The 24,654-nt window shown below is 43.4% G+C and overlaps 1 protein-coding gene across 23 annotated transcripts in view; it reads left to right on the plus strand.

The window, feature by feature from the left end:
• ADGRL3 (adhesion G protein-coupled receptor L3) overlaps nt 1-24,654 on the plus strand; it is a 495,252-nt gene that overhangs the window by 368,923 nt on the left and 101,675 nt on the right. For all 23 annotated transcript variants that reach the window (XM_017744223.1, XM_017744226.1, XM_017744204.1 and 20 more), the window contains 2 exons: nt 20,650-20,955; nt 22,646-22,749. In XM_017744223.1, coding sequence (XP_017599712.1) covers nt 20,650-20,955; nt 22,646-22,749 — 410 coding nt within the window. The remainder of the gene's footprint in view (nt 1-20,649; nt 20,956-22,645; nt 22,750-24,654) is intronic.

The following is a 24,654-nucleotide window of genomic DNA, read 5'->3' on the forward strand; positions in this document are numbered from 1 at the left end:
TATATATATATATCTCTCGAATAGCTAACTTCACCTGGAAGAGTGGTGGTATTTTCCCTTCTTTTTAAAGGGAGGATTTTGTCTGTTTGTTCTTGACCTACAGTTTCTGTGGGGCTGCTTGTTTGTCTGTGGATTTTGTGTGTGTGCATGCAGAAACGACACGGAATAAGATCGATAGTGGGTCTGTTGGGCTCTGCTTAATAATGCTGAGGTTTAGCTGGCGTAGGTGTGTAGTAACTCAGTGCACTGAGTGCCCATATCGAAGATAAAGGGTGGCAAGCCAATTTTTGGCTGAGAGTCGCTGCTCCCTCAGCAGGCAGATTCAGCAGTTAGACCAATCTGACAGTGATGCAAGCCCCAGAGCCTGAGTTTTTGGCACAGGTGCTGAAACATTACCAGTTGGTTCCTACAGAGGTCAGAGAAGATGATTCCCAATGCCTTCTTGCTTTAAAAGTCTGCAAACCAGTGCAAAGAGTTTCTGTGTGTATTTTTGAAGAGGGATAGTTTATTCAAGTGTGCATACTGTAATGGCTTTGTGGTGGGCTGCATTATGCTCACTGGCTTGGTGGGAAATGACATTTCCCCTTTCCTTCTCCTAGCAGTACTTGGGATTTGGTGTATATATTGAGCTTCAAAGGGATTTTGCATTTGCACATGGGAATATTTGTCTTGTCATAATAACCATGGCCTCAAAATTTGCTGTTAACTGAAAAAAGAAGATTGTTTCATAGCTGCACACACACTTTATAAAGATGTTTCTCTTACCCTACACAGTGTTTTTTGGTTAAAAAATTTATAACTGGAATCCAGGAGAGGCTGTGCGAGTCAGAACATGGTTTGTTCGCTCTGTGCTCAATCCCCCCTTGAGCCCAGTGCAGTTCGTCACTAATCCAGCTGGGTTTGAGCTGCAGGCTGTAATGTAGGAAGAGAAATGCACAGCAGGGTGCATGTCTTACCAGGTGAAAAACGTGAAAGAGGCTCTACAACACAGGATTGCAGCTGGGACTGATGCTCCTCCTGCCTTTCTCTAAATAGGTCCTGGTGGTCACACACCCCTTTAAATGTGAAAAATTTGAGGCAGAGGTGGAGAAGTAAATACGGTTTGCTGTAGATGAAATAGTACATATCCATCCATATCTGAACTGGAGACAGCAAATTCATTTAATATTTTGTTCTGGTGAATATTCCTTTTCTCTGCTAAAAGGCACACATTTTCTTTTGCCTTTGACACCTGTAGCCATTTGCCGTACCAGTGGAAATGGAGGGTAAAAATATCCCTATGATAATTTGGTAGTACTTTACACCAACTGTGCCATCACTTTGCACAGGCACAAAAATGTCTAGATGAGGTACAGAAAATCAGTCTGTAAATCCATAAAAATTGTGGGGTTTTTGCATCTACTGATTTTCCATTGTCTGTATTCATTAACAGAGAGCAAAATGGATGAATTAGTGCTCAGTTCCAAGCAGCTGTTCATCTAACTTCCTCAGGCTGCACATGCTGAGGGTGTTTAGGATATTTTCACTTACAAAGAAATAAAAGAAAAAAAATCACCAGCTTCTGTTATCTCTTCTGCTTTCTATGGAGCCTTCTGAGGCCAGGGAGCCTCCTGCTGCGTTTTGTGCTTGCCTGAAGCTTGGCTCTGATGGCGTGGCCACCTTCTAACAAAGATTTCATACCAAGGAGAGGCTTTTGCAGGGATCCTTCTACTTCTCTGAATGCTTCCCAGACCTCAGCCACCAATATCTGTTTTGGGGCTTACGTTTTCCATTAAGAACAGCCTGGGAGGTGCTGAGCTCTGCTTGCTATGTTGGTCCTGCTGGAGCGCATAAAGAAGTAGCTCTAGGTTGGCAACAGGGGATTTTTGAACTTGGAAGAGCAGTGGGAAAGCTTTGAGCCCACTGTAGCAGCATAGTAAAAGGACTGTAACTTGCATGTGTCACTTACCAAGAGGTAGAAAGGCTTGATTTATTTTATGAGAAACCATCGTGCTGTCCTGTGTGTTTACAAGGATGGGGAAGGCTGTGGATTAGGCAGACTTTGGCAGGAGATCTGTAAATTCACAGCCCACAGGGAAAAGGTATTTGGAGCAGTGTTGGGGGTGTCCCATTGCTCCAGGCACAGCTGGAAGAAGAGGCCAAGAAACCCAGGCAAAAGCCAGCTCACAGTCAAGGACCTGGTGTGTGCTGGAAGAAGGGTGAAAGGAAGCTGTCTGGAATTTCAAAAGGCAGCATTAGCCCTGCTAACAGAGCCTGGCATGAGAGGCCATCTTGGGCAGGAGGCTGAGAAGAGGCGTCCAGGAGAGGGGCAGGTGCTTGAACCTGCCTGGAAAACACATCTGAGTAATTTGGGATGCAGATGGTATGTCAGGGAGAAAGACTGCTATAGGTTATTAATACGCCGAGTGGCTTTCTTGGGGAGGGCACTTCTTAAGCTGTTAATTCTCTCCCTGTCTGTGGCTCCGTGCTGCTGATCGCAAGAGGAGAAGAGGGTTATTATAGATATTAGCTATTTAGACACTGGAGATAACTCACAATGCTGAAAACTGAACTTACCTCTGATTAAAATTTAATTGCTCCCAAGCTTCCACTAGTTACTTGCATTAAGTTTCACACCATTGGAAAGTGCTCATCAACCAGTGTTGGATTTAACAGGAATTTGGCAGATGTTAGTGCAGTGCTGGAGGAAGTCCAAACCACAAGATCTGTGGCATATCATATGTTTGAAAATTTGTTGGCAGCTGAAAGAAAAATCACAAAACTGGAAATAGCAAGAACTGGACACGCTCTCTTCTCATCAAACAGCCAAAAAGTTGGATCATCACTTCCAGCACCTGGAAGACAAGCATAGGTCATGAAGTGCTGTCTGCCAGGTGTCTCAGTGAGGTGTAAAAGCAGCAGATATTATATTATTGGCCTTTGGAGTGCTTTTTGTGAGGAACATTGGTGTCGCCATGGAAATTTTCAGAAAAAAAATACCAGTCTGTTCTGAGGCAATTTAGCAAATTAGCTATGTTTTATAAAACTTATGTTTTCATTGCAGATTTTCCTTCCTCTTGAGGACATTCAGAAACAGGGTCCTTGTTCATAAAGAGACTAATTTATTTCTGTTACATACTTCCTTCCTATTGCTTTTGTAGCACTGTACTTTCAGCTCTGCTTAGCTTTCTGTCACCAGAATGTGCTCCTGATGCAAGGAGGGGACAAGCACTAGCAAGGTTTGAGAAAGCTTGATCCATTTTTCGTAAGTATATAAAAATATCAACTTGTCTGTGTGTATTATTAGGAAAACCTCAGCAACTACAACACATTGAGACCACAGAGGAACAAGATGCCTGTTTTAGACAAACAGGAGCTGAATTAAAGCTTAGAATGCAAGTCTTTTTCAGGGAAATTATTTAGTTGCATTTGAAAAGAAATATAACACGTCATGATTTAGTATCTGTCATGTTTTAATGCATGCAAGTGTCTTGACAGTGGTTGTGGCAGGAACTTGTATGGAAGAAAGTAAATCTCACCTTAAGCCTTTTTCAATTGAAACAGTGTTTGGTGGCATTTGTGTGAAAGATTAAGTCAGATTCAGCCATTGTTGGGGCTGAGCTGATGGGCACAGAGATAGACCAGGATCGGTCTTGTGCTATTGCAGCATTTGATCCCTAACACACTATTTCATTTGTTCTCTAGTGTATAGCTGAATGCATTTCACATGCTCTTGTCCCCTGTAATGTGGCCTGGGGCTGACAAATCTCTGTTGTTAGGTAAGCGCTGCTTGGGAGAGACGCTGGATCCCTCTGTTAGTCCTGCCTCATCTTTTGGTGCTCATCTGGCTTTTTTTTATCTCCTGGGGAGTTTATGAGTGAATGAGAGTTTGGAAGTTTGGGTCTCTGGCTGTGAAATGAGTTAAATCTATGCCTGTCTCTTAAGTGTAAGTCTAGATATAAAAGCTGTACTGAATTGGGGACTATGTACTGCCATGCTCTCCACTACCAGGTTAACAAGTTTAGTATGTGGTAGTCCATGTCCCTAAGTTGTGTATTGTATTGTTGGTAATAAGTAATACAGTTTTTATTTTAAAAAGGAAAAGCCAAATGCTTCAGCGTGTCAATCTCAGTTCAGATGCAAAACCCCTCAATGCTCCATTTCACATAGTATTTTTTAAGATTTATAGAGTACATCCTCTATATTCAGAAATGCACGGATAGAAATTCTATTTCCAGCAGTGAAACTTGTTCAAAAGCTGATAAGAAAGGAGAATTTTTTTTTTCTGAGCACCACAGGCAGTCGATTTGGAACTCGAACAGTGACGTGGGAGGCAGAAGGGACACGTAGGCTGGTGCAGGGCTCTCTCTCAGAGAGTGGGGAGAAATAGGGCAGCACAGGCTCTCTTTGGGTGTTTCAAAGCAAACCTGAAGCAGATGTTCCTTAGCCCTGAGACACTGTTCCAACCCTGAGCACTAATCTAACCTGACCATAGTAAAGGCTATCCCTGCTTCTAATTCTGCCCAGCAAATGCAAAGAGACATATACAGAGGTAGCAAGCCATGGGAGGAATTTAAGCCATCTTGAGCTATTTAAAATTTGATGGGCTAAACCATCCGTTGGGCTCCCTCTGCCACCAAGAGAAGAACCTTCAGACAGATTAGGAAAAGCACCTTGTAAAATTGAGCATTCCTACAGATGCACAAAGAGGATGTTTGTGGTTTACTGGAAATTACAGGTATTTGAGGTGTGACGTAAATACAGCAGTCACTGCTTGCTAAGGTGCACTCAGGATTTCCCAGCTGGCTTGAGTGAGTTGGGAGCCTTGTTTTTTTAGGGTTCATCTTAGTTCTGATCTCCCATGTGCAGCTTCATTAGATTGGACTCTAAAATCAGTACCGAGCCTGTGATATGAGAAGATGAAACTTGATTTGAAAGTAAGGCTGAGACCCTTAAATAATCTGATACTCCAAAGGCCAGTGTTTGTTTAAGGCAGTGGGAGATACTGCTTTCCTAGTGTTTTTAAAAATCAGGTCACTTGTTCAGAGACTAACATTGGGATCCTGTTTATGAAAGTCTTGACCTAAATGTCTTACCCACTGTGTTTGCATTGTTTTTCCCTATGGGAAGAATAAAGAAGTGCAAAAAATTGAAAGAAAGGGAAGTCTGCAAAGTCCTGCCTGACTCACTCGTAATGTCACAGGCTGCACAGGACTCAGTCTGTACTGAGCACAGCCCTTTCCCCTTGCATCCCCCCCTGCCATTTTGTTCCCAGTGGGACAGTGGTTTCCTAAGTATTCAGAGCCCAAGCAATTTTCTTTATTTGGTTAGGACTGTAACATTTCAAAGGGACTAACTGCAAACAACAAAAGCACCTAAGCTGGTGCCTGCTTCACAAGCTCCTTCACTGACCCATGGAGCAGGGAGAACGCACTTGACTTTCTCTCCCTTGGCACATCTCTGGCTCATCTTATTGATGTTCTCAGGACACCATTTGGATAGCTGTCCTACTTTTTAAAGGTGAAATACTTTTCCAGCTCTCCATAGCTCTTTCCATCCTTGGCCTACAAGCCTGGTAATAAAATGAGCCTTTCTTTAACTGAGAGCTCTTGGAGGATGCTGTGATATTGTCAGGTGCGTGGTGACGTTTTCTTCCCCAACGCCTCATGCTCCCTCTGACATTGTAGGCCTAGAATAAGTATCCAGCAGCTTCTCCTGCATCCTAAAGCTTCTGTGCATGAATGCAATAAGACAGATCCTTACCTGTGTCTCTGACTGGCTGCCCAAGTGATGGGTTGTGTTTGCAAAATCATTACCTGTCATCATTCATGCCATTGCCACGTGCCAGCTGCACGCCTGCTGCAGATGGGCTAACCTCAGCCACCAAGGACAGTGGGGACTGAACACATACTTCACTGAGAGAACTGAGGATGCCCTGAAACAAGGAAGGTTTAGACAGGGCTTTGTTGTGCTCCCATCTTGCTGCATGGCAGAGAGGCAAGGAGAGACAGGCAGTGTGGAACATTTTGCTGACACAGCTGTTACATTGTCAGCAATTAATTAGAAAGTTTTGTTCAATAAATTGTTTCTGGCCTATGAAGGATGCCCTTGACTTCAGATTGGGTCATTAGAGAACAGAGTGTCTCATAATACACTTCTTTTTTTCTAGTATACTTATCATTGTAAAAAACAGGTCTTTGCCTGCAGTTCTGATTGAGCACAAATAACTTGTAGAAGGTCAAATCACATGTTTTTATGGGTATCAATTTTGCTTCAATTTTGGTCAATTTAAAAAAAAAAGCACTTTAAAAGAATGCCAGTTATAATGAGATAGGTGTTTTGAGTGCAAATCTACTATCACATCCTTTTTCATGTGCTGTTTGATCAGATGCAGCTAACTCTAGTTGTAATTTGTTCTGTGGAGGAGGAAGAAGAGCGTGTACAAACATATCCACACAAACACAGGTACTTCATCTGGCAGTTCTGGGTGTGGGAAAGTTAATGAAGTTTCTACCCTGCAATCAGACTCTAATACTTCCCTGCTGGTTATGGTTTTCCAAAGGTGGAGAAAGTGGTAATTGAGCAAATATTACCACTGGGATGTAGCACATCAGCCAGAAAGATGCCACCCCACACTGCAAGTCGTGCCCACTGGACTTTGAGGGGGGTCAGTGGGGTGGTGTCAGATGTCAAGTCAAGGAGATACCTGAAATTGGCCTTGAGAAAATCCTTCATTTTGGAGTTAAGGGAACAGAGAAAACTGAGAAGCGGGCGTGAGGCTGAGGAAAGCTCCATGTCGGGATGTGTTTGTGGTAGAGGCTTTTCTGAGAAAGGAAAGCAAATGGAAAACAATGGAGAAATAAAACTGGAAGGAGAGCTCATTACCCAAGGGGCAGATATAGAAGTGGTTTGTAGGCAATGACAAGTGAGACAGGCAGGGGTTAGTTTCGGAACTGACCCAGGGTGAGGAAAAATGCTAAAAATAGAGATTTAAGATCCCTTTTAGTGGAGGTGAGCCAGCCCTGTGCCCAGAGAGCTGTAATACAGGTTCCACATGAATGAGATTTTATTGGATGTGCAGGGAGAGAAATCTGGATAAGAGGGAGATTGGGGGTTTTCTGAATTTTCTTAGGCTGAATTTCCAGCAGGGATCCTATCACCTGCAAGGGCTTGGCCTCACCAGTGCAATGTTTCTGTTGGCTGATGAAGGAAATATAACACTGCCTTCACCACTTGGAGGATTACTGCAAAGAAGTTGTCTCCAAAGGAAAAATTTTCAGTAACACTGACTTAACTCGTACTGCTTTCATCCAGTCAGGCTGGGTTTTAAGATTTAGATACTCTCAAAAAGGAAAAGGCAACCTAGAAAGGCCCAACAGTTAATTGTAGGGGGAAGGAATTTTTAAGTCAGGTTGCTCCCTGCATTTGGCTTCTTTCTCCTTTTACACCCTTTGCATCTGCTTTCGTTTTTTCTTCATCTATGTCCCATCTCATCCAGCATACTGTCAGGCTGGCCTGAGTCAGTTCTGTCATGGTTTTGTTTTTTATTTAGGCAGACACCACAGTGTGGACTTGTCTCAGCTTGACAGAAACGGACAGATAATATTCTGTTTTGTTGCTTGTGGAGTCCTGCACGCTTCAGCTGGCAAACAGATTGTTAAACATCCTTGAACAATATTTGCTTTGCGTGCAAGAGAGAAAAGAAATCTAATATCTGCTTTTAGATTCAGTCCCTTCCTTATGTGTTTTATTTGGTTTTCTTTGCACACACTTCAATTCTATTAGAACATACTCAGCCTATGTTGCTTAGTGAGATTTGAAATCCAGTGACTGCTTGCTTTTTTTTAAAAGCTGGCTGGATCTAGAGCTGACTGTTTTCCTTATTTCTACTTATTTCTCCTTTTCCCTCAGAGGTGGTAAATGGCAGTGGATAGTACCTCCTCTTGGAGCCAAACATCCCTATCCTTGCATAAACCAGCAGCTGCCAGTGGATGAAAGCCATCTGTGGCAAATAAGTGTCAGGTCAGGGTGCCCTGGTAGGCAGCAGTGTCTATAGGCTGCTTTTGGAGATGCTCTTGAGTCTTCAGTACAGGATGCACTTTGCTATTACTGAAGACAAGGAAGCACAATTCACATTGCTGTCCCTGGACCTGAAATGATTCATGCTGCTGAAATAAAGTTGCTTCTCCCTTAGTTACAACTCACTGGAGTCTGTTTGACCAGGCATCTCGGTCTCTATGAGATTTCTGTGCGCTCTGCTCCGAACAAGAGGTGCAGACAGTGAGGGTTTAACTGAATCAGTGATGCTGTTTTAGCTCAAATATGATGTTTAATAAGGGAAAAGAGCAGCTTAATTTGAAAAGGCATCTTGTAGACTAGGGGGACTGACCTTGTAGGAGTGACTGCTGCCAAGAGGATTAGGGAGTTGTGTGTTGCGCTCAGAAATGTACCGTGGACATGCTGAGCTTGGCGCAGGAGATGTGAAGAGTGGTCCCTCAAGCCCAATACCTTGTCTGAGCTTCAGACTTTGCAGAAAGAGATTCCTCATGGAATAACCTGGATCAAAAGAAGGGTTTGTTCCTTTGCATTAGCGAATAATTTTCTCATAATACAACATGGGAGGATCAAAGCCTTCCCTGTCCACCTCTTGTTTTAGTGTAATCCTTGGCACGTCTCAGCTCTTCCCAGGAGTGTGTTGTGGACTGTGATGAATGATGTCCTCTGCAGGAGGAGAAGGAAAGAAGGACAGTGGGTTGGCTGCTTGGGGTGGAGTTTTCCCCTGCCTCTCCCCACTACTCTGTTCTTAGCATCTGTGCGGTAGTTCCGGATTTTCTGGTTATCCGTGGAAAGGCATAAGCCGTCCCCAGCACCAGCTAAACTCCTCAAGGACAGGCAAGGAAACAGTTGAGATGCTTGCAGTTTCTTTTGTAGCTCGGAGATTTGCAGTAACAGACACTGAGCTTTTCAGGGCACAGAGTCAGAAGGTGCTTGCTGATGGATGGCACAGGATTCAGCCGAGGCTCAGGCGTGGAGATGTTGATACAGTGAAGGCAATGGCATTGCACCAACCCGTAGGCTCCTGCACCTCCAAAGAGCACCTTGAGTCTTGGACAAATTGAATGGCTTTTGATGCTACCTTTTATTGTCTATAAACTGGCTGACTCAGATTCCTAAATCAAATCTCTCCCTTTTTCTTCAAGCAAAGTCACATTTCTCTCTGCCTTGGAACAGTCTCTGTGGCAGCTGAACAGAGTGGATGAGCTGCTTGCCACTGCTGTGCCTACACTTGGAATTTGTATTTTGCTGAGCCACCTCCAGGTTGAATGCCATGCCAATGAATGCCATGTCTCTGATCTGTGGTCATCTAGGCTCTAGCCTCTAAAGAAAAGAAAAAAAAAAAAACCACAAAATATGTCTAATATTTATTTGAAGGTTTAAGCATTTCTTGGTTTGCTTAGTGCTGACCATGAACGTCTGTCACAGGTGACCTTCTTCTCCCTTCCCATCTTCAGCCTGACCACCATGCTAGAAAGTCTGTTTTTTTCCTTCAATTCCAGATGAGTTCAGTGTTAGGCTCTGGGTTTTTTAGTATTACTGGCATTACAGATCTCCTCTCATTATAAATTATTCTGTCTGCTTCAGCTGCATGCTTCTTCTCATTTGTATTTAAGATAATGGAAGAAGAGTTGCTTTTGATGACATAAGTGAGCTAGATTTTTGGTTAGTATTATTATAAAATGAGAGTTCTGGCTGGATAATGTAAAATATTAGGGCTTTTGAGTTTTTTAGTACCTGTGAAGCACTGCAGTGACTAGAAAAACTAATATACTTCTTCCCTGCAAATTGATGAAACTTCTTGATGCACGCATGGAATGTGAAAGGCTCAGGGCTAATAACATTACAGGTCTCAACACGTGTAATAAGTGGTCTGCTGTAAAATATTTACAAAACAAAAACATTTGAACATATTTGATACCAAAGAGAGGGAAAACTAATAATCACTGTAGACTGGTGCATTTATTTTATGTTACCTGTGAGAGCTGTAAAATGAGATTTAGGCTGTGTGCTAGAAGCATATAGCAGCTCTTTAGCCATGTATTGTAGCAGTAGTTTTATCCTAGATTGAAAGTAACATCTGTAAGTATATCTGCATCTCTGCTGTATCTCAGAATTTGCATCCATACTGCTTGACTACTTTTTTTCCCCCTCATGTTTTCCTTCTATGCTTTTGAATCGTGCAGTCCCATGGAGATGCATTCACATAGTTAAGTCTGTGTGCCTGTGTTTATCTGTAAAACAAATGTAGCTATTTAGCAGTTATGTTTTTTAAGACATGTGCATTGAACCAGGTCAGATTTTCTCTTGTCTCTCCTCTCTCTCCCCTTTTTTCACATGTTGAATGTGTTATCCTTTTTTTTTTTCTTCTTCTTCTTATGTGAGACATGCTTCTTTTATTCAAAGTATCAAATTTATGCTTTGCAGTGACATCAGGTACTTAATTTTATGGATGTATGTTTTATAAAAAGGCAAGGAGATTACACATCTTAAAAATCTCTAAAGGATACAATTTGCTTTTTTCATTTCTATGTCATCCTATTTGATTTTTTTTTTTTACCAGTTCTTAACTTCCTGAGATTCTGCTGTTGCTCATGAGGATCTGCAATGCTTTTGTTGGTAGCCCAAGTGGATCAGGTGCAGTTTAGGCTTCCAGGTCAAGAGTACATTATGGAAAATCCCTAGTCTGGCACAGCAGCACATGGACATTCTTCTGTCCATTTGGTGCCTCTGGTTTGGACCAGTAATTCCCCTGGGCATGTAAGCTTTAGCACCTGACTGCGTGTAAAACCACACGCCAAACCTGGAGAAGCAGGCGTACAGTTTTGACCTAAAATAATTGCTTTTCAGCACTCCCATTCATTTCCTTGTAAGTTTTTTTTTATGTTTCTCTCTTATGTGGGCCCAATTCTAAGTCCTAAAAGGTCAATGGGTATATTCTTTGACTTCACATGAAAAAACACAATCACCTTGCAACGTGCTGGTTTGAACTATCCATTAACAAGAATAATCTGAAGGCTGACATGTAAAGCTACAAATCAGTGCTGAAAGTTTCTCCAACCTGGGATTATGTATTGTCATCTTGTCGTCAACCCCTCGGGTAAGAGTCGGAAACTACATCTTGGCCAAAGCTGACTGCATGAGAGCTGGTAGCCCCTAATGGTCCACAGACAAAAATATTAGGTAAAACCTCCTTTTCCGATGTTTTGGATGCTGTTCCTGCTGTGGCTTTTCAAGTGAGATGACTGGCCGTGGTAATGCCTCCAGCCCTAGAGCCTTCAGAGTCGAGATCTTTGAGATGCTAAGCATATGAATGAATATTCACTATTGCTACCAGCACCTCAGCAGCCTTCCTCAAATGAAAAAATTAGCCTCTGGGACATGGGTGAGAGCTGCTTGCATGCCAGGCTTTCTGGGATATCAGCATGGACTTGATAGTGCACCAAGCAGCCTGTGTCCAGTACTGAAGTCTGTTATGAAAATTGGAGATCCTTAAAAGTGCTACCCAGTTCATTTCACTTTAAAACACCCTGTATATTGCACAGTTTGTTTATTTGTTATAAATCTGCTTTGCTGAAGTAAATGTGTTTTTCATAATATTAATGGTGTTCTCATTGTTGGAGCCCTCTGCAGAAGTCAGATATCTATAAAACAAATTTAGATGCCAGTGCTGTAGTTAAGCATTGTTTAGGCAGATCCCTGAGCCGACGTGAATACAGCTATTAGAATTGAGCTTTACAATATATTGACATTTCTACATAAGTAATAAAGAGTTTTGAAAGGGAGCTGAGCAGCATTTTATGTTTTTTCCAGGAAATTGCTTTATTTCTAAAAGTAGCTTAATACTGATATTTTTACAGGGGAGTTCTGTCAGCTTCCTAGGATTGGTTTATGTAAAATATTTTTTTTTTAGCATAGGGTTGTTTCTTCTCTCCCTCCTTTCCATCTGTGTCTCCAGGGGCAGAAAGCAAACCACTGGCAAGTTTGGGGAGGGGATTGAACCAACTTGAGCCCCAAACCAAGATATGGCCAAGAGGCTGAGGGTCGTGCCTGCCCTCTGATTTTCAGGAGTCTTGACAGCACATGCATACCAAGGTGCACCAGGATATGCTCAAAGGATTAGAAAAGGCAGCCTTTCTCAACATTTTGTATTTCTGGTGGTTTCAGTGGTCAGTTCTCTCCACAGTTCAGGATGGTTTCCTCATAGGGACAAGAGTAAATGGACCAAATAAGTGAAATAGAAGCCAATGCAGTCAGAGACTGAGTGGAGCAAATGCCCTATAGAGAGGAAGCACCTTTGGTGGCTTTGGAGAAGGATTTGGGATTTTGAAACAGGTTTGAAATAGCTACTGAGTAGCAAGAGGAGAAAATAGATGGGTTTGGTAAAAGACAAAAGGTGAGGTTTTGCTGGCAGGTTTGTAATTCCCGTTGCTCTAGAGTGTGGATGTTACTGTACTGTACAGACAGCAAGGCCTGCTGTCAGGTCTGCAGTTCATGCCTGGGAGTGCAGTATAACCTGCATGCTGATGAAGTCAATCCTAACATGGGTTAGAGGAAGAAGGGTGTAAGCAGTCATAACTCCACCTTTGATATTTTATGGTTTATTCCTTTTCCTCTCTTTGATTTCAGCTGACCAGCCCACCCACAGAGTGTGTTTACACTTCAAACACTGGGCATCAGGGCTGATTTGGAAGTCCAGTACATGAATGCAGGAGGCACATCAAATCCTGAGCCTCAGAGCAGCTGGGATCAAGGGACAATGGTAGAAAGGGAGGTGAATTGTAAATGCAAAAAGTAGCCTTTGTGATTTTAATCTGCCAAACCGGACAGGAGGAAGTGGGGCCAGGCAACTTTTCATCCACCTCTCCCCGACACTTCTTGCACACACGTGTGCTGTGGGGCCAGGGGGCTGATTTCTTGCAGTTCCAGTGGATTGTCTCCTTGGGCTCGATTGTACTGTGCCCTCTTCCTCAAGATAACAGCAAAACACAACGAGGTTTTAAATATTAATATGGAGATCACAGGAGTGCAGCTTGGAAGCACGGAATACTGAGTATTGAAAAGTCTAATCTGTCCTTTTTGAAAGCTGTCCAATTTCTTTTTTATTTACAGCATTTGAACCATTTCACAAATTGGAAAGCAACTAACCAGCCATTTCACAAGCAGATTATGATATGTTTAAGAAAGTCCAGGGCATTTATCTGAATGCAATTGGCCTTCTTGCTGACTAACATCTAGATTGGAGATATTACACACACAGTTGAACAGAGACTATTTGAAGATGATGGTTTTCTCTTATTAAAGTTGTGTTTGTATCTTGCAACTGAAGAAATGTTTTAGTGGTATAAGCTGACTGCCTGTGGCTCTGCAAAGGACTCATCACATTGATTGGGTAGATGAGAAAATGCTGGGGCGTGAACAGTCACTTTATGATTCCTGCACTCGATTCCATTCTTTGCAAATGCAGAGGTGGAGAACTGCTGGAGAGAGACTGGCTCCATCTGGCACTGCCTCTGCACAGTGCATGCAAGTTGTTCCATTAAAGATGCAGAAGTGCAGGCAAAAAGTGGGAAACACACATTAGATGAAGCGACATCCGGTGCCATACAGATGGAAAAAATTGAGTTTCCCTCCTATCAGCTACTCATGTTCTTGTTCTGCCTAGAAACTAAAAGGTATGTTTCAGCTTGCATGGATAGAGCATACCTGGTTTAATTAATTAAAAGCTAAAGAAACCCCAAACCCACAAAAATCCTGGCAACCCCAGCCTCTAGTAAATCTCTTAAAGCTGTAAGTATGTAGTGCTCACGTGTCTGCACGCTAATGTGGTCTGAATGAAAAACTGACAGCACCTGTTACTGAAATCAAAAGTGATTTCTCTAACAATGGGATAGTGGGGAATTCCTTCCAGGCTTCTCTTTAATAGAGTTTGAAGGATTCAGGTTGGAAGACAGTGCGTAAGATCTGCACCACTGGCTCTGATGGATGTGAATCATGCCAAGGTGATTGTTTAGGAGGTTAGAAGTTCACTCCATACATTCAGTAATAATATGCAGCTGGTATGTCCTTAAAAAAAGATTGTATGCTTCTTTTTTCCCCTGTGTGAAACCACATGTGGATTGAAAAAAAAAATCTGATTTTATATGCTCAAATCCAGAAATTCAAAGTAACTGCAACCACATCTGACAGTATTTTTGAGAACTAGAGCGAATTGAAGCTAGATTGCCTAAAAATAGCCCTTGAACTGAACTCTAAAAACTATTAGATTTGTCCGTTTGTAATAAATCCTGATCTACTGTCTATTAGATCATCTCTTCTGCAATCTTTTCCTATGGGCATAGTTCATCTGCATTTCTAAAAGCATTACAGCATGATGTTGAAAGAAATGCTCAAATTTTTTTGTATCTTGTGCATGATGGTCCAGTTAAATTTCTGCATTCAGAATCAGTTACAAAGTCTGGAACAAGCAATAGGGCATTAATGCCCTCAGTGAATGGTTGCCAAAGGGTACAAGAGGTTCACAAAAGTGGCAGAAGTCCTGGGTTGGAAGCCAGAAATAAGACTTTAGGAACTGTCTTCTGAGAGAAGAGGGCCATGGTGAAGACAACAGGTGATGTTCCTGTGCTGTACCCATTCATATCCTGGTATTGCTAGATATGTGCTGTAAAGTTTTGTCTGATGTCTCTGAAGTTACATATTTTAAGCAGGATCCAGTAATTTCTTGGAGAAGAATGGGTCAGAGAGAAAAAAAAAGAAGAAAATAAAGAAGTATCTTCTTTTATTCAAATGACAACTAAATTGGGGACCTGACATTAAGAGCTGTTTGGAGACAGAAAAAGTATTAAGTGCTGACACATGCACACCCCCACAAAAGTCCTACAGAAGCATAAAAGTTGATATTTCACGAAAATGCAGTCAGGCTGCTGTTTGGGTTCTTATTTTTTCAGGCAAAACCTAGAAATTTGCAATAACAGCTAGAATGTTTTTGACAGAACAGCCTTTCTCTAGCAATCCAGTATGTGTAATGAACTGTTGATCATTGTCAGAAATGTGGAATTTTGAGTCAGAAGGGCTCTGGTAGGCATATTTTTTTGCCTGTTGAAAATCGGTGCATTTGGTGGCTGCTTTGAATGCATTAACTGTCTTGCTGGGTGGTGGTGCAGTGAAAAAGGACGAGCTGGGGCAGTTTGAGTTAACTTGAGCCTGTTGTGATGATTTTACCCACTTTTGGCTCTCCTTCTTTGTTGTTTAATGTTGAAGGCTGAGACTCTGAGGAAAGTTCCAGCGTGTTAAGTGATTCCAGCTTGAAGTGCCTTGAGAACACCTGAGTCTGCACCATGTCTTGGACCACAGCTGTAGGTTTCCTCTTAGTACAGGAACTCAACATATGGCCCATATCCATTGCAGCATCTGCCCAAGCCCAGCAGAGTACTCACATGTGGGCAGAGTAGCCTTGGGCAGAAAAACTGATCCCCTGCTAGAAGAGGTAGGAAAAAAGAAAATCCAGAAAGTGTTTTTCCATTTGTCAGCTGTCCACAAGGGAATGGATCTTTCTTCTCTCAGATGCAGCATCTTTCTCCCCTGCTTTTCCTCATTACCTTGTGCTAGTTAAGACAGAGGAAAAGGGAGAGCTGTGTATCATACTTCATGTCACTTTTTCAGGGTGCAGGGCTGTGTGCAGTTGTGTTCTTGAAGGCAGCATGCCACGCTGAACACCGTGGGGCCACTGCATATGTAATCTTTCCATCAATGGGTTTTGGGAGCCTTTTGTCAGTGTCAGTAAATAAAACTCCACAATCCCAACTGCCCCAAAAGCAGCGTGTGAACTTATATTCACACACAGGATTCTGGCTCAGCTTCCCAAAATAATGGCATGTGTGAGCAGAGGGGAGAACTGTTTGGATGTTTGATGTGAGGCCGACTTGGCCTTTGCCTGAAGTAAAAATAAATCATAGTTGCTCTCAAACACGTGGAAGGAGCTGTACACAATTTAGGGGCTAAGCTCACCTGTCAATTCTCTGGCCCGCAGCTCTTGAGTGGCACCAGCTTGTGGCTTTTGGTCTTCCAGCAGACATTTACCATGAGAAGGTTTTGCAGGGTGATGTCTTTTGTGGCATAGACTCAATATAACTTTGCAGTCCACCAGTGTGTTAATGAGTTGATGCTGTCTGTGTAGGTCATCCTTTCCTGTCACCTCACATGGAGTTCTTGGAAAAAAACACACGAAAACAAGAAAAAATGGCAAAAGACAGTAAGAATATATTTACTTTCAAATATTACTATTTTTCTAGGGAGTTTCAGAAGATATTCTGAAATGCATTTGAAAATGCCTGTAGAAAATTAATTCCCGTGAGATGCATTTATGTGACAGGGAAGAGAAAAACAGCTGTGATATAATCCTCCAGTTGTATTAGGTTTGTGGGGTATTGTGCTGCTTCTTTCAAGGCATGCCTAAACCTTCTCTTTTCCTATGTAAATACAACTTGCACCATCTTTCAGCAGAAGAAGAGATGATAAAAGGGATGCTGTAAGCAAAGGATGTGGCTGCCAAATATGAAAAGGGCAAAACTGCAGGGAGGGAGGGAAGGGAGGGACCTCCAGGTTTTGTGCTTCCTGCAGCCTTCCCGACTCCTGCAGTGCTCCGTTTGCCTTCATGCATCAGCAGCAACATGTGTAAATAATTGTGCATGGAGTCTGGACGTGCTCAAGAGAACGCTGGGATTGCTGCTGTTGAGCTGCTGGATTAGTTGTACCTCACTTGGCCCAGCCCTGCATTAGGTGCAGCACGGGGAGCAGGCAGGGCCTCCTGGCTGCCGTCGCCCCATCCCATCTCCTTGAGCGTCAGGCTCAGGAATGCAGAACTCGCCGGAGAGTGAAGTCATCATGGTTTGCTTGGACCTGGAGCGTGGAACTTGGAGCGCAGCCTCTCCTTCCAATTCCGTGAGCAAGTGCTGGCTTGTAGCACGCAGCTGTCAGGCTGAGCCTTTGGATTGTGACCCCAGGGGGAGAGCTTGATGGATGTCTCCTGTCATCCTTTACCTCGCCAAAGCCAGTGAGCCTCACCCAGGAAATCCCGTCTGCAATTTCTGCTCGAGGGGCACCCCGTTATCTTCATTCATGGGACAGAAAGTGCATGACATCTCTTAAAAAGTATTACTGAGTACACTAGGTCATAAAGTCAGAGACTTAGGTGCCAAAATTAAAAAAATGAGAGAAGAGGTAGCAAATAGCCTTTCTTTCAATCAAAACTGCTTTCTGTGATAGGAAAACACTAGTCAGAGTCATTGGGAAAGCAGTCTCCCATGTCTGAGAGTGCCAGGAAGAGGTGAGCAGAGCGTTTAACCATATCATGGTTAGATGACACGTGGTAGACTTTCCTCATGGCAAATACAAAGTGCTGGTCACTTGTCATGTCACTACTTCAGGAAAGGGGAACAGACAGAAATGGGGGTAAAGACAGTCCATTATTTATGTGAGATTTTTTCCCCTATGAGCAGATCCCTACCGTGATTTTCCTTCCACCTAGCAAATATCTGCCTCCACAAGCCTGAGCTCTATTTAAAGGTTGGGAAATAAAAGAGAGAAGGGAAAAACCTTAAAAATTTCTATTTTCTTGCTAGTCAAATGTGCCCTGAGCAGAGAGAGACCCCTCTGGGAGTTGCAATTGCTCCCTTGTGGGTGCTGGAAATGTTTTGGGGTTTGTTTTTTTTATGACTGCAGCTCTAATCTGAATGATGGCAAAACTTAGTCGTCTGCTATTACTGCCAGCTCTCTAGACAGAGCAGGAAAGAAAAAAGTGAAGTGTCACTTTGGGGTGTTTCTGGGAAAGAAATGTTTCCACAGCCATAAATTGCTTTCTTGGGAGCACTGAAAATTCTTATCCCAGTGCTGTGCTTCATGGAATCAAAGGCTACAAAGTCTTGGATTCGAAAGGAGTAAAAACTGAGTCTTACCCAAAACCGTAAGGTCTTGATCTGGCAATGCATGGTAAAAATAAACAGTAAAAATAAAATAATTAAGTTTATACATTTCTAGTTGTAGTAGTGTTGGTGATTTTTAAAGGTGCTTGTCTTGGAGCAAAAATTGTCTTGTGAAATGTTATATGAAGAATCCCTCTGAAGCAGTGCTGCAATGCTTCTTTCCCCCAAGTTAAAAATTCACAGTTTATTGGCAGCCTGAGTTAATCTGGAGGTTTGATCTCTGTTCTGTACTGTAGGATTTAGGTGCTTTTGCACAGGTTGCAGTCTCTTCATGGTTTTGCTTGGATTTGGGAATCATTTACATGTAAATGATCCTCATCCCCTGTTCTTTTCCTCCTTACTAGTCAACTTGGTTTTTGAAGCACACAGTTGTCTGAGCAAAATTGGCAAATTTCCTGGTGAGAAACTGGGTGGTGTTAGCATGGTGATCATGATTGCTGGAGCTCATTACCAAATTGACTCTTTGAATAATCAAACCTTTGAACTCAGTTCAGTGGTATCCCATCCGTCTCACTCCGTTAGGCAACTTGGAGGCAGCTCTTTCATGTTGTCTTACAACTTGTGCTGTGGAAATGGCGGATGTGTTTATTTTCAAAAGCAGCAAGAAAGCCCAGTGGAACATGAAAAAAGTTGGAAGAACAAGCCTTCAAAGAGATTTTGACACTGGTGCCAGGGGCTTTATGAAAGATAAAACAGCTCATTTTTTTATGGCTAAAGGAAAATGCCATTAAATCCCTTGTGCCTAACTGCTACAGTAAACTTGCCAGAGCTATTCCAAAACCAGCATGCCGTGGGATATTCAATGATTTTCAATGAAAACTGGGCTTAAAAATGCAGCTCTCCTGCATGTGGATCAAGGGGAGCTCCGGGGTGCTCAGTGTATGTTTCTATGTGCTCACACATGACTGTAAGGATTATTTTAAACACGATTTGCTAGATTTGACTTTGAAACTGCATCCACTTTATCTACTCAGTTCCTTTGCACGTGGCATAGGTAATTTTGCAGAAGGAAAATAACTTATTGCAAGTGTAAAGGGGAAAAATTTTGCAGGTTGCTGTCTACCAGGCTAATCTATATTATGACGAAATAAAACATACTTGTGGGAAGCCCTGCTATGGTAAAAATGTAGTATTTGCTGAAATTCTCTACAAATTTTAGTCGTTCCCCGTCAGGGGGAAATCATTACTTGGTGACATAATGCAGCTTTGAGCGGAAACTCAAAGAAATCTGTCAGGGTCTGCATGTTTTTGCATTGTAATTTTTAGAGTTCATTTAAACTCAGGGTCCATGGTGAAAGGGAGGTGGCAGGAGAAGGCTGGAAAATCTGATCACTGAGCTTGGGAGACTTGTTTCAGATCAGTGTCCTGGTGCTCAGGTGAGTTAGTGTAGAAACTCCAATTCCTGTTGCTGGACATGGAGCAACAGTGATAAAAGGCTTTTTGTGTGCTGGAAGAGGTGGGATGGTCTTGAGGTGTTACGGCATGGAAATTAAAGTGAGAATGGATCAGACAAGCCTTTTCATGTTGCTTCCTTACCTGCATTTCACAGTCAGCCCCAGTGTTTTCTCAGGCAGGGACTGAGGGGGCAGTTGTGAGTATCTGGCATTTAACTGGAGTAAAAGTCTTACGCTGAGAGAAGCTGGAGGGTGCTTGTCTTTGAGAGAGGTAAAGGAGATGGGAGAAGGCTTTTCTACGAGCTGTGTGTGACATGGCATGACAGGGGTGATGGGGGAACAGCTGGGGGCAGCCTGCTTCAGTTTCCCCACCTGATATTTCAGGTCAAGCTATAGACAAATCCACGTGAAGCTCAGTGTGCACAAGCACCTTGGTCTAAGTAGGAGGCTAAATAAGGTAATTTTAAGGTGGGCATCCCTCAATATTCCACACATACTCAGTGTGGCTATTGCAGGATGTACAGTGGATAAATGCACTTTTAAAGCAAGTTCCTCACCTCTTCCTGCTTGACTGCTCATTGCAGGTTTTCAATGAATTAGCCCAGCTGAACATTAAAGTCTCGATTTGGCTGGGCTGACGTGCACCTTTGCTTGTGTCGCATGGCCTGCAGATCAAGGGGCCAGGCATTGCTCTTGGGATGGAGCAGCAAGGCATGAACCTCAGAGAAAATTGACAGCTTGCTCTGCAGTACAGCCTCGTGTTCACCCCTCTGTGAACTTCTGATTTGGGAATGGATTTGTGGTTTGGTTTTGGGTTTTGTTGGGGGTTTTTTATCACGTCATAGAAAATGCTTTTCTGTCCAAACCAGCTGGGCCTTCAGCAACACTTAACAATTAAAAGCACTTCTGTGCTAGGTGTTCCCTAAAAGATGGAAAATAAGATTTTTACATTAAAATGCCAAGAAGAAAAATGGTGAGGGCATAAAGCGCTGCTTTATTTTCATCAAGTGCTAGGGCTTTTGGAAAATCAGTTGTGCTCCAGTGGTCATTACCCCCCTGTGTGCTTCTCTCACTGTTTGCTCCAGCTTCTCTCTGAAAGGCGGCTGTGCAGAAAGCCTTGCCTTAGTTGTAGCTCCAGTTACATCCTGCAGGCCACCAGAGCCATCAGAGGGGACATCCTCAGAACCTAGGCATGAGTCCTGTTCCCTTCCTCTCTCTAAGCAGCTCTGCCTTTGTTTCAGGAGTATCGACATCGGGGGCTCTGGGCCCGGGGAGCACCACTGCCAGCACCACGCCGCGGGTGGCTACCAGCACCACTGGCCGCACCACCACCACATCAGCCTCGGGCAGGAGGAACAGGAGCACCAGCACCCCGTCTCCCATGGCCGATGTCCCCGAGGACATGACCACGCACCTGCCGCCCGCCTCCTCGCAGCTGCCGCCGGCCGGAGCGGAGAGCTGTGACCCCATGGAAGCCCGCGACATTATGTGGTCTCGGACTCGGCAGGGCCAGGTGGCGAAGCAGCCGTGTCCCTTGGGCTCCATAGGTGAGTCAAAGGTTGGGAGGACTGTCTCCACTTCCTATGGTACCTTGTCAGTGCGCAGCCAGTACTTAAAACGTTGTGGGGTTGTGCTTGATGCACTTGGAAGAGCCTCTGCCTCCAGAAGTTGCGTACACTGCGCTTTACCTGGTTCTGCCTGTATTTGTAGCCTCTGGGCTCACTGATGTGTTGGTGGCTAATGCTTTGCTTGTTTTGCTAAGAGAGGGGACAGGGGAGGAAATCAACAAAACTTGTACTTTGAGGCTCCTGAACCCATGTGAGTGATTTTTCAAACTGCAGCCAGTGTCCGGTGTGATCAGCTGAGAAAGTGGGGGGAGGAAACAAAGCCAAATCTTTCAAAATGGTTTATTGCTTATTGGATTTTGCTCCTTTTCTTCTGCTCTTCCCGCAATTGTTTTATTGAAAAATGTTGCTTTTGGAAATTTTCTGTTCAATTTGAAACATAATCGAGTTACGAAAGGTTTTGGCATATGGTTCATTTTGCTGTGTTTTAACAAATGGTTTTCTAAAAATAGTTATTTTTCATGCTAGTCTTGGTGTCCAGCCCCAAAAGCTCAGTTTCAAAGAAGAAATCTTTAAAGTGGAGGAAATTGCCTGAAAATGAGAGCTGAAGGGATCTGACTTGTAGAGGAGAGGCTCTCTGTTAATTCTCCACTCCTGGAGAGCCATTCACACCTGTATATACGAATACTGACTCTGGAATTTGGTGAGGACAGACTGATAAAGCATGTGTTAAAGTATGAGGGTCATGGAAAGGCGTAAGTGGTGAGAAAGGTAAAGAACATTTTTGCTGTCTTTCCCAGCCCTACTTGGTAAAATTAATGCAAAAAGTATGATGTGGTTCCCAGAGACGGGAAAGGATACTCGGAAGCAAAGCTGTGAAAAGGAAAAAAAAAAAAGATGAAGAAGGAAAATGGAGGCGGGATGCAAGAAGTCCTTTCCTAAGCACAAGAGCTAAGGACTGGATGAAAATAACTAAGGAAAAAATAATAGCCCAACTTATGGATAGGGGATGGCCATAAGCCTTTCCCATCTCTAATTTCGGTGATTCGTGCAACTTGTTAAAAGCTGTGATATACTAGCAGTGATGCATTTCCCTTTGTCTGAAAGGGTCTCAGGCATTTTTCTGTCTTTTCCAGAAGGGATTGGGCAGCTCTTCCCAAACAAAACTCTCCTCTAAAGTTCCTCTTGACAGCTGGGGGCTGACAGTAAACTCCAGCATTATATCTTGGCGTTTGTAGCATTCAAACTTTCGTGTGTTTCCACCCAAATGTTGTAATGATGATTCAGAGCCATAAAATCTTCATAAAGCAGCAAGGAAGATGAGGCACAGGGTCTGATCCCAGATCACCAGTGGTGGGCCAGAGCATCCAGGGTGCTGGCTTGGTGTTTGAGATCTACTTCCGATTTCTTAGTACCTGGCAGCTTTCCTGCAAGTCCTCTGTCTGTAATCGTTGTTCGCCAAATTGGAAATAATATTCCTGCACAACATCGTGGGTCTTTTATGTCTTAGGGCCTTAAAGGACCAAGATGATGGGAGACTAGGACACTGAGATGACTCAGAAGTGTCCTACTCAAGACCTGAGCACTAATAAGCTCCCAGAAGCCTTCGACACGAGGCGCTGAGGGCAAAATGCAACCAGTAACACTGAACACAGCGACTTTCCTATTACAGGTGTTGCAACTTTCCGGTGTCTTGCGCCTGACGGTATCTGGGAACCCCAAGGACCTGATCTGAGCAACTGCTCTTCACCCTGGATCAACCACATCACTCAAAAGGTAAAACCCTTCCCATGTGTTGACTGCTCTGAGTCTACACAGTGACCTTGCTCAGCTCCCTGGTTTTCTCACACATGGAACTTCAAAGGATCAGCAATTGCACATAAAGCATGAGCCGTGCATAGTGGCCAGGAATTGCAAGGAGAAAGCAAGTGTCTTATGGAAATTAAGGCAAAGAGTGTTAGGGAAGGCAAGTGAGAGGGACTGGAGAGTGGAATTGAACTAGAGTGAATGACATTTCTTGTTCATGGCAAGGAAAGGAAGAAGAGGGAGGAGGAGGTGGGTGGACATATGGAAAGTACTGAGTTGTTGAAAAAGGAAACGCCCTTTCATGCGTCCTCAAGGATTTTTTCATGTCACGCAAGCACACGATAAACCCCATAGTTAAGAAATCTTTACCAAAGAAAGGCAGGCTCAATGGGAAATGTTTGATTCATGCCCCTGGCTTTCTGTTTTTAACTTCTGCCCAAATTATAAAAGAACTGATGGAATAGAAAACAATGCTGCAGTAATGCTTATCTTTTGACTCTTAAGTCCCTTGATGAATGTTTTCTAGCACTTCATCATTTATCAGTGTTAAAAGTGCATTAACATGTGACAATAGAAGTTCAAGACAAGCAGAGCTTATTTGGTAGCAATATGTTGAGCATTTTTGTTATTAATGCACAATGGTGCTTTCAGCTGATTTCATTACAAACAGAGACCAGATGTGTGTTTACGCCATGGAGTCTGTGGGCTGAATCTTTATTACAGCAATTTGTGGGGTTTTATTCACTCCTTTAGCCAGAGCCAGCGAGTCCTGGCGTTGCAAACGAGCTGTGCTGCTGCACAAGAGTGACGCGTCACTCCCACGGAGCCACTGCTCTCTGGTCAGTGGGATGGGGTCACCCCACAGTCAAGACTCTTCGGCATTCTCCTCTCTGCCCCCCATCTCAACTAAGACCTAATAATCTGTGAACAGCTAGCACTGATCATCCCTATCTTGCTTCATCTGTGCTTATATCCATCCCTCCACAAAGGAAAATGTCAATTAATGTGGGGCTGCTGTGATATGGCACAGCCACTACAGAGCCTGTGGTCCTTCTGTCCCTCTCCTGCCGTACACCCAGCGAGCTGATGAATACAGGCTGCCTTTGCTGGCATTAGCAGCTGTGTGCAGCTCTTGTTTTATGACCTATGTACTTACCCTGGAGGGGTTAATATTACTTACTCCAGCCATAATTCACCCAGGCAGCTGGGAGACCTCTTGCTGCTCGGTGAAGATGACTAGGCCGTTAGCCATTAACAGAGGGAAATAATAGCCTGCACTGATGAAATCTCCATCAAGGTTAGGCTTATTTTATTTGAAACCCCAGCTATCATTTGCGTAACAAATGAGCCCCATTTAATTTGTTACGCGCTTTCAAAGCAGGCTAAAATTGAACAGGCAGGTTTTCAGAAATGCCCAGCAGGTTACAATTGGGACTGGATTTATTTTTTTTCTGAAGGAATTTAGTTATGTTCAGCTTTGAATACCTTCTACCAGTCAGTAGAAAGACTTGGGGAATTTGTGAGATGACCCCGGATCTAACCTGTTTGCCTGAGATGGAATTCGTTGGGATCTTGGGATATGTGATCCAACCTCAATGAGAACTGTTACAAAACATCAAGAGTTGTCAGGAGTGACTTTGGAGGGGAAAGCCCTGCCAGAGTTGCCTAGGGGTTTGTGTTGAGGGTTGCATTCATTGAATCATTTAGATTGGAAAAGTCCTCTAAGATCATTGTGTTCAACCATTCACCCAGCACTGCCATGTCCACCACTAATCCGTGTCCCTAAATGCCATGTCTACATGTCTTTTAAATCCTTCCAGGAATGGTGACTCAACCACTTACCTGGGCAGTCTGTTCCAATACTTGACCACTCTT

Source organism: Corvus brachyrhynchos, unplaced genomic scaffold, assembly GCF_000691975.1.
Source record: "Corvus brachyrhynchos isolate BGI_N302 unplaced genomic scaffold, ASM69197v1 scaffold229, whole genome shotgun sequence".
Classification (NCBI taxonomy): domain Eukaryota; kingdom Metazoa; phylum Chordata; class Aves; order Passeriformes; family Corvidae; genus Corvus; species Corvus brachyrhynchos.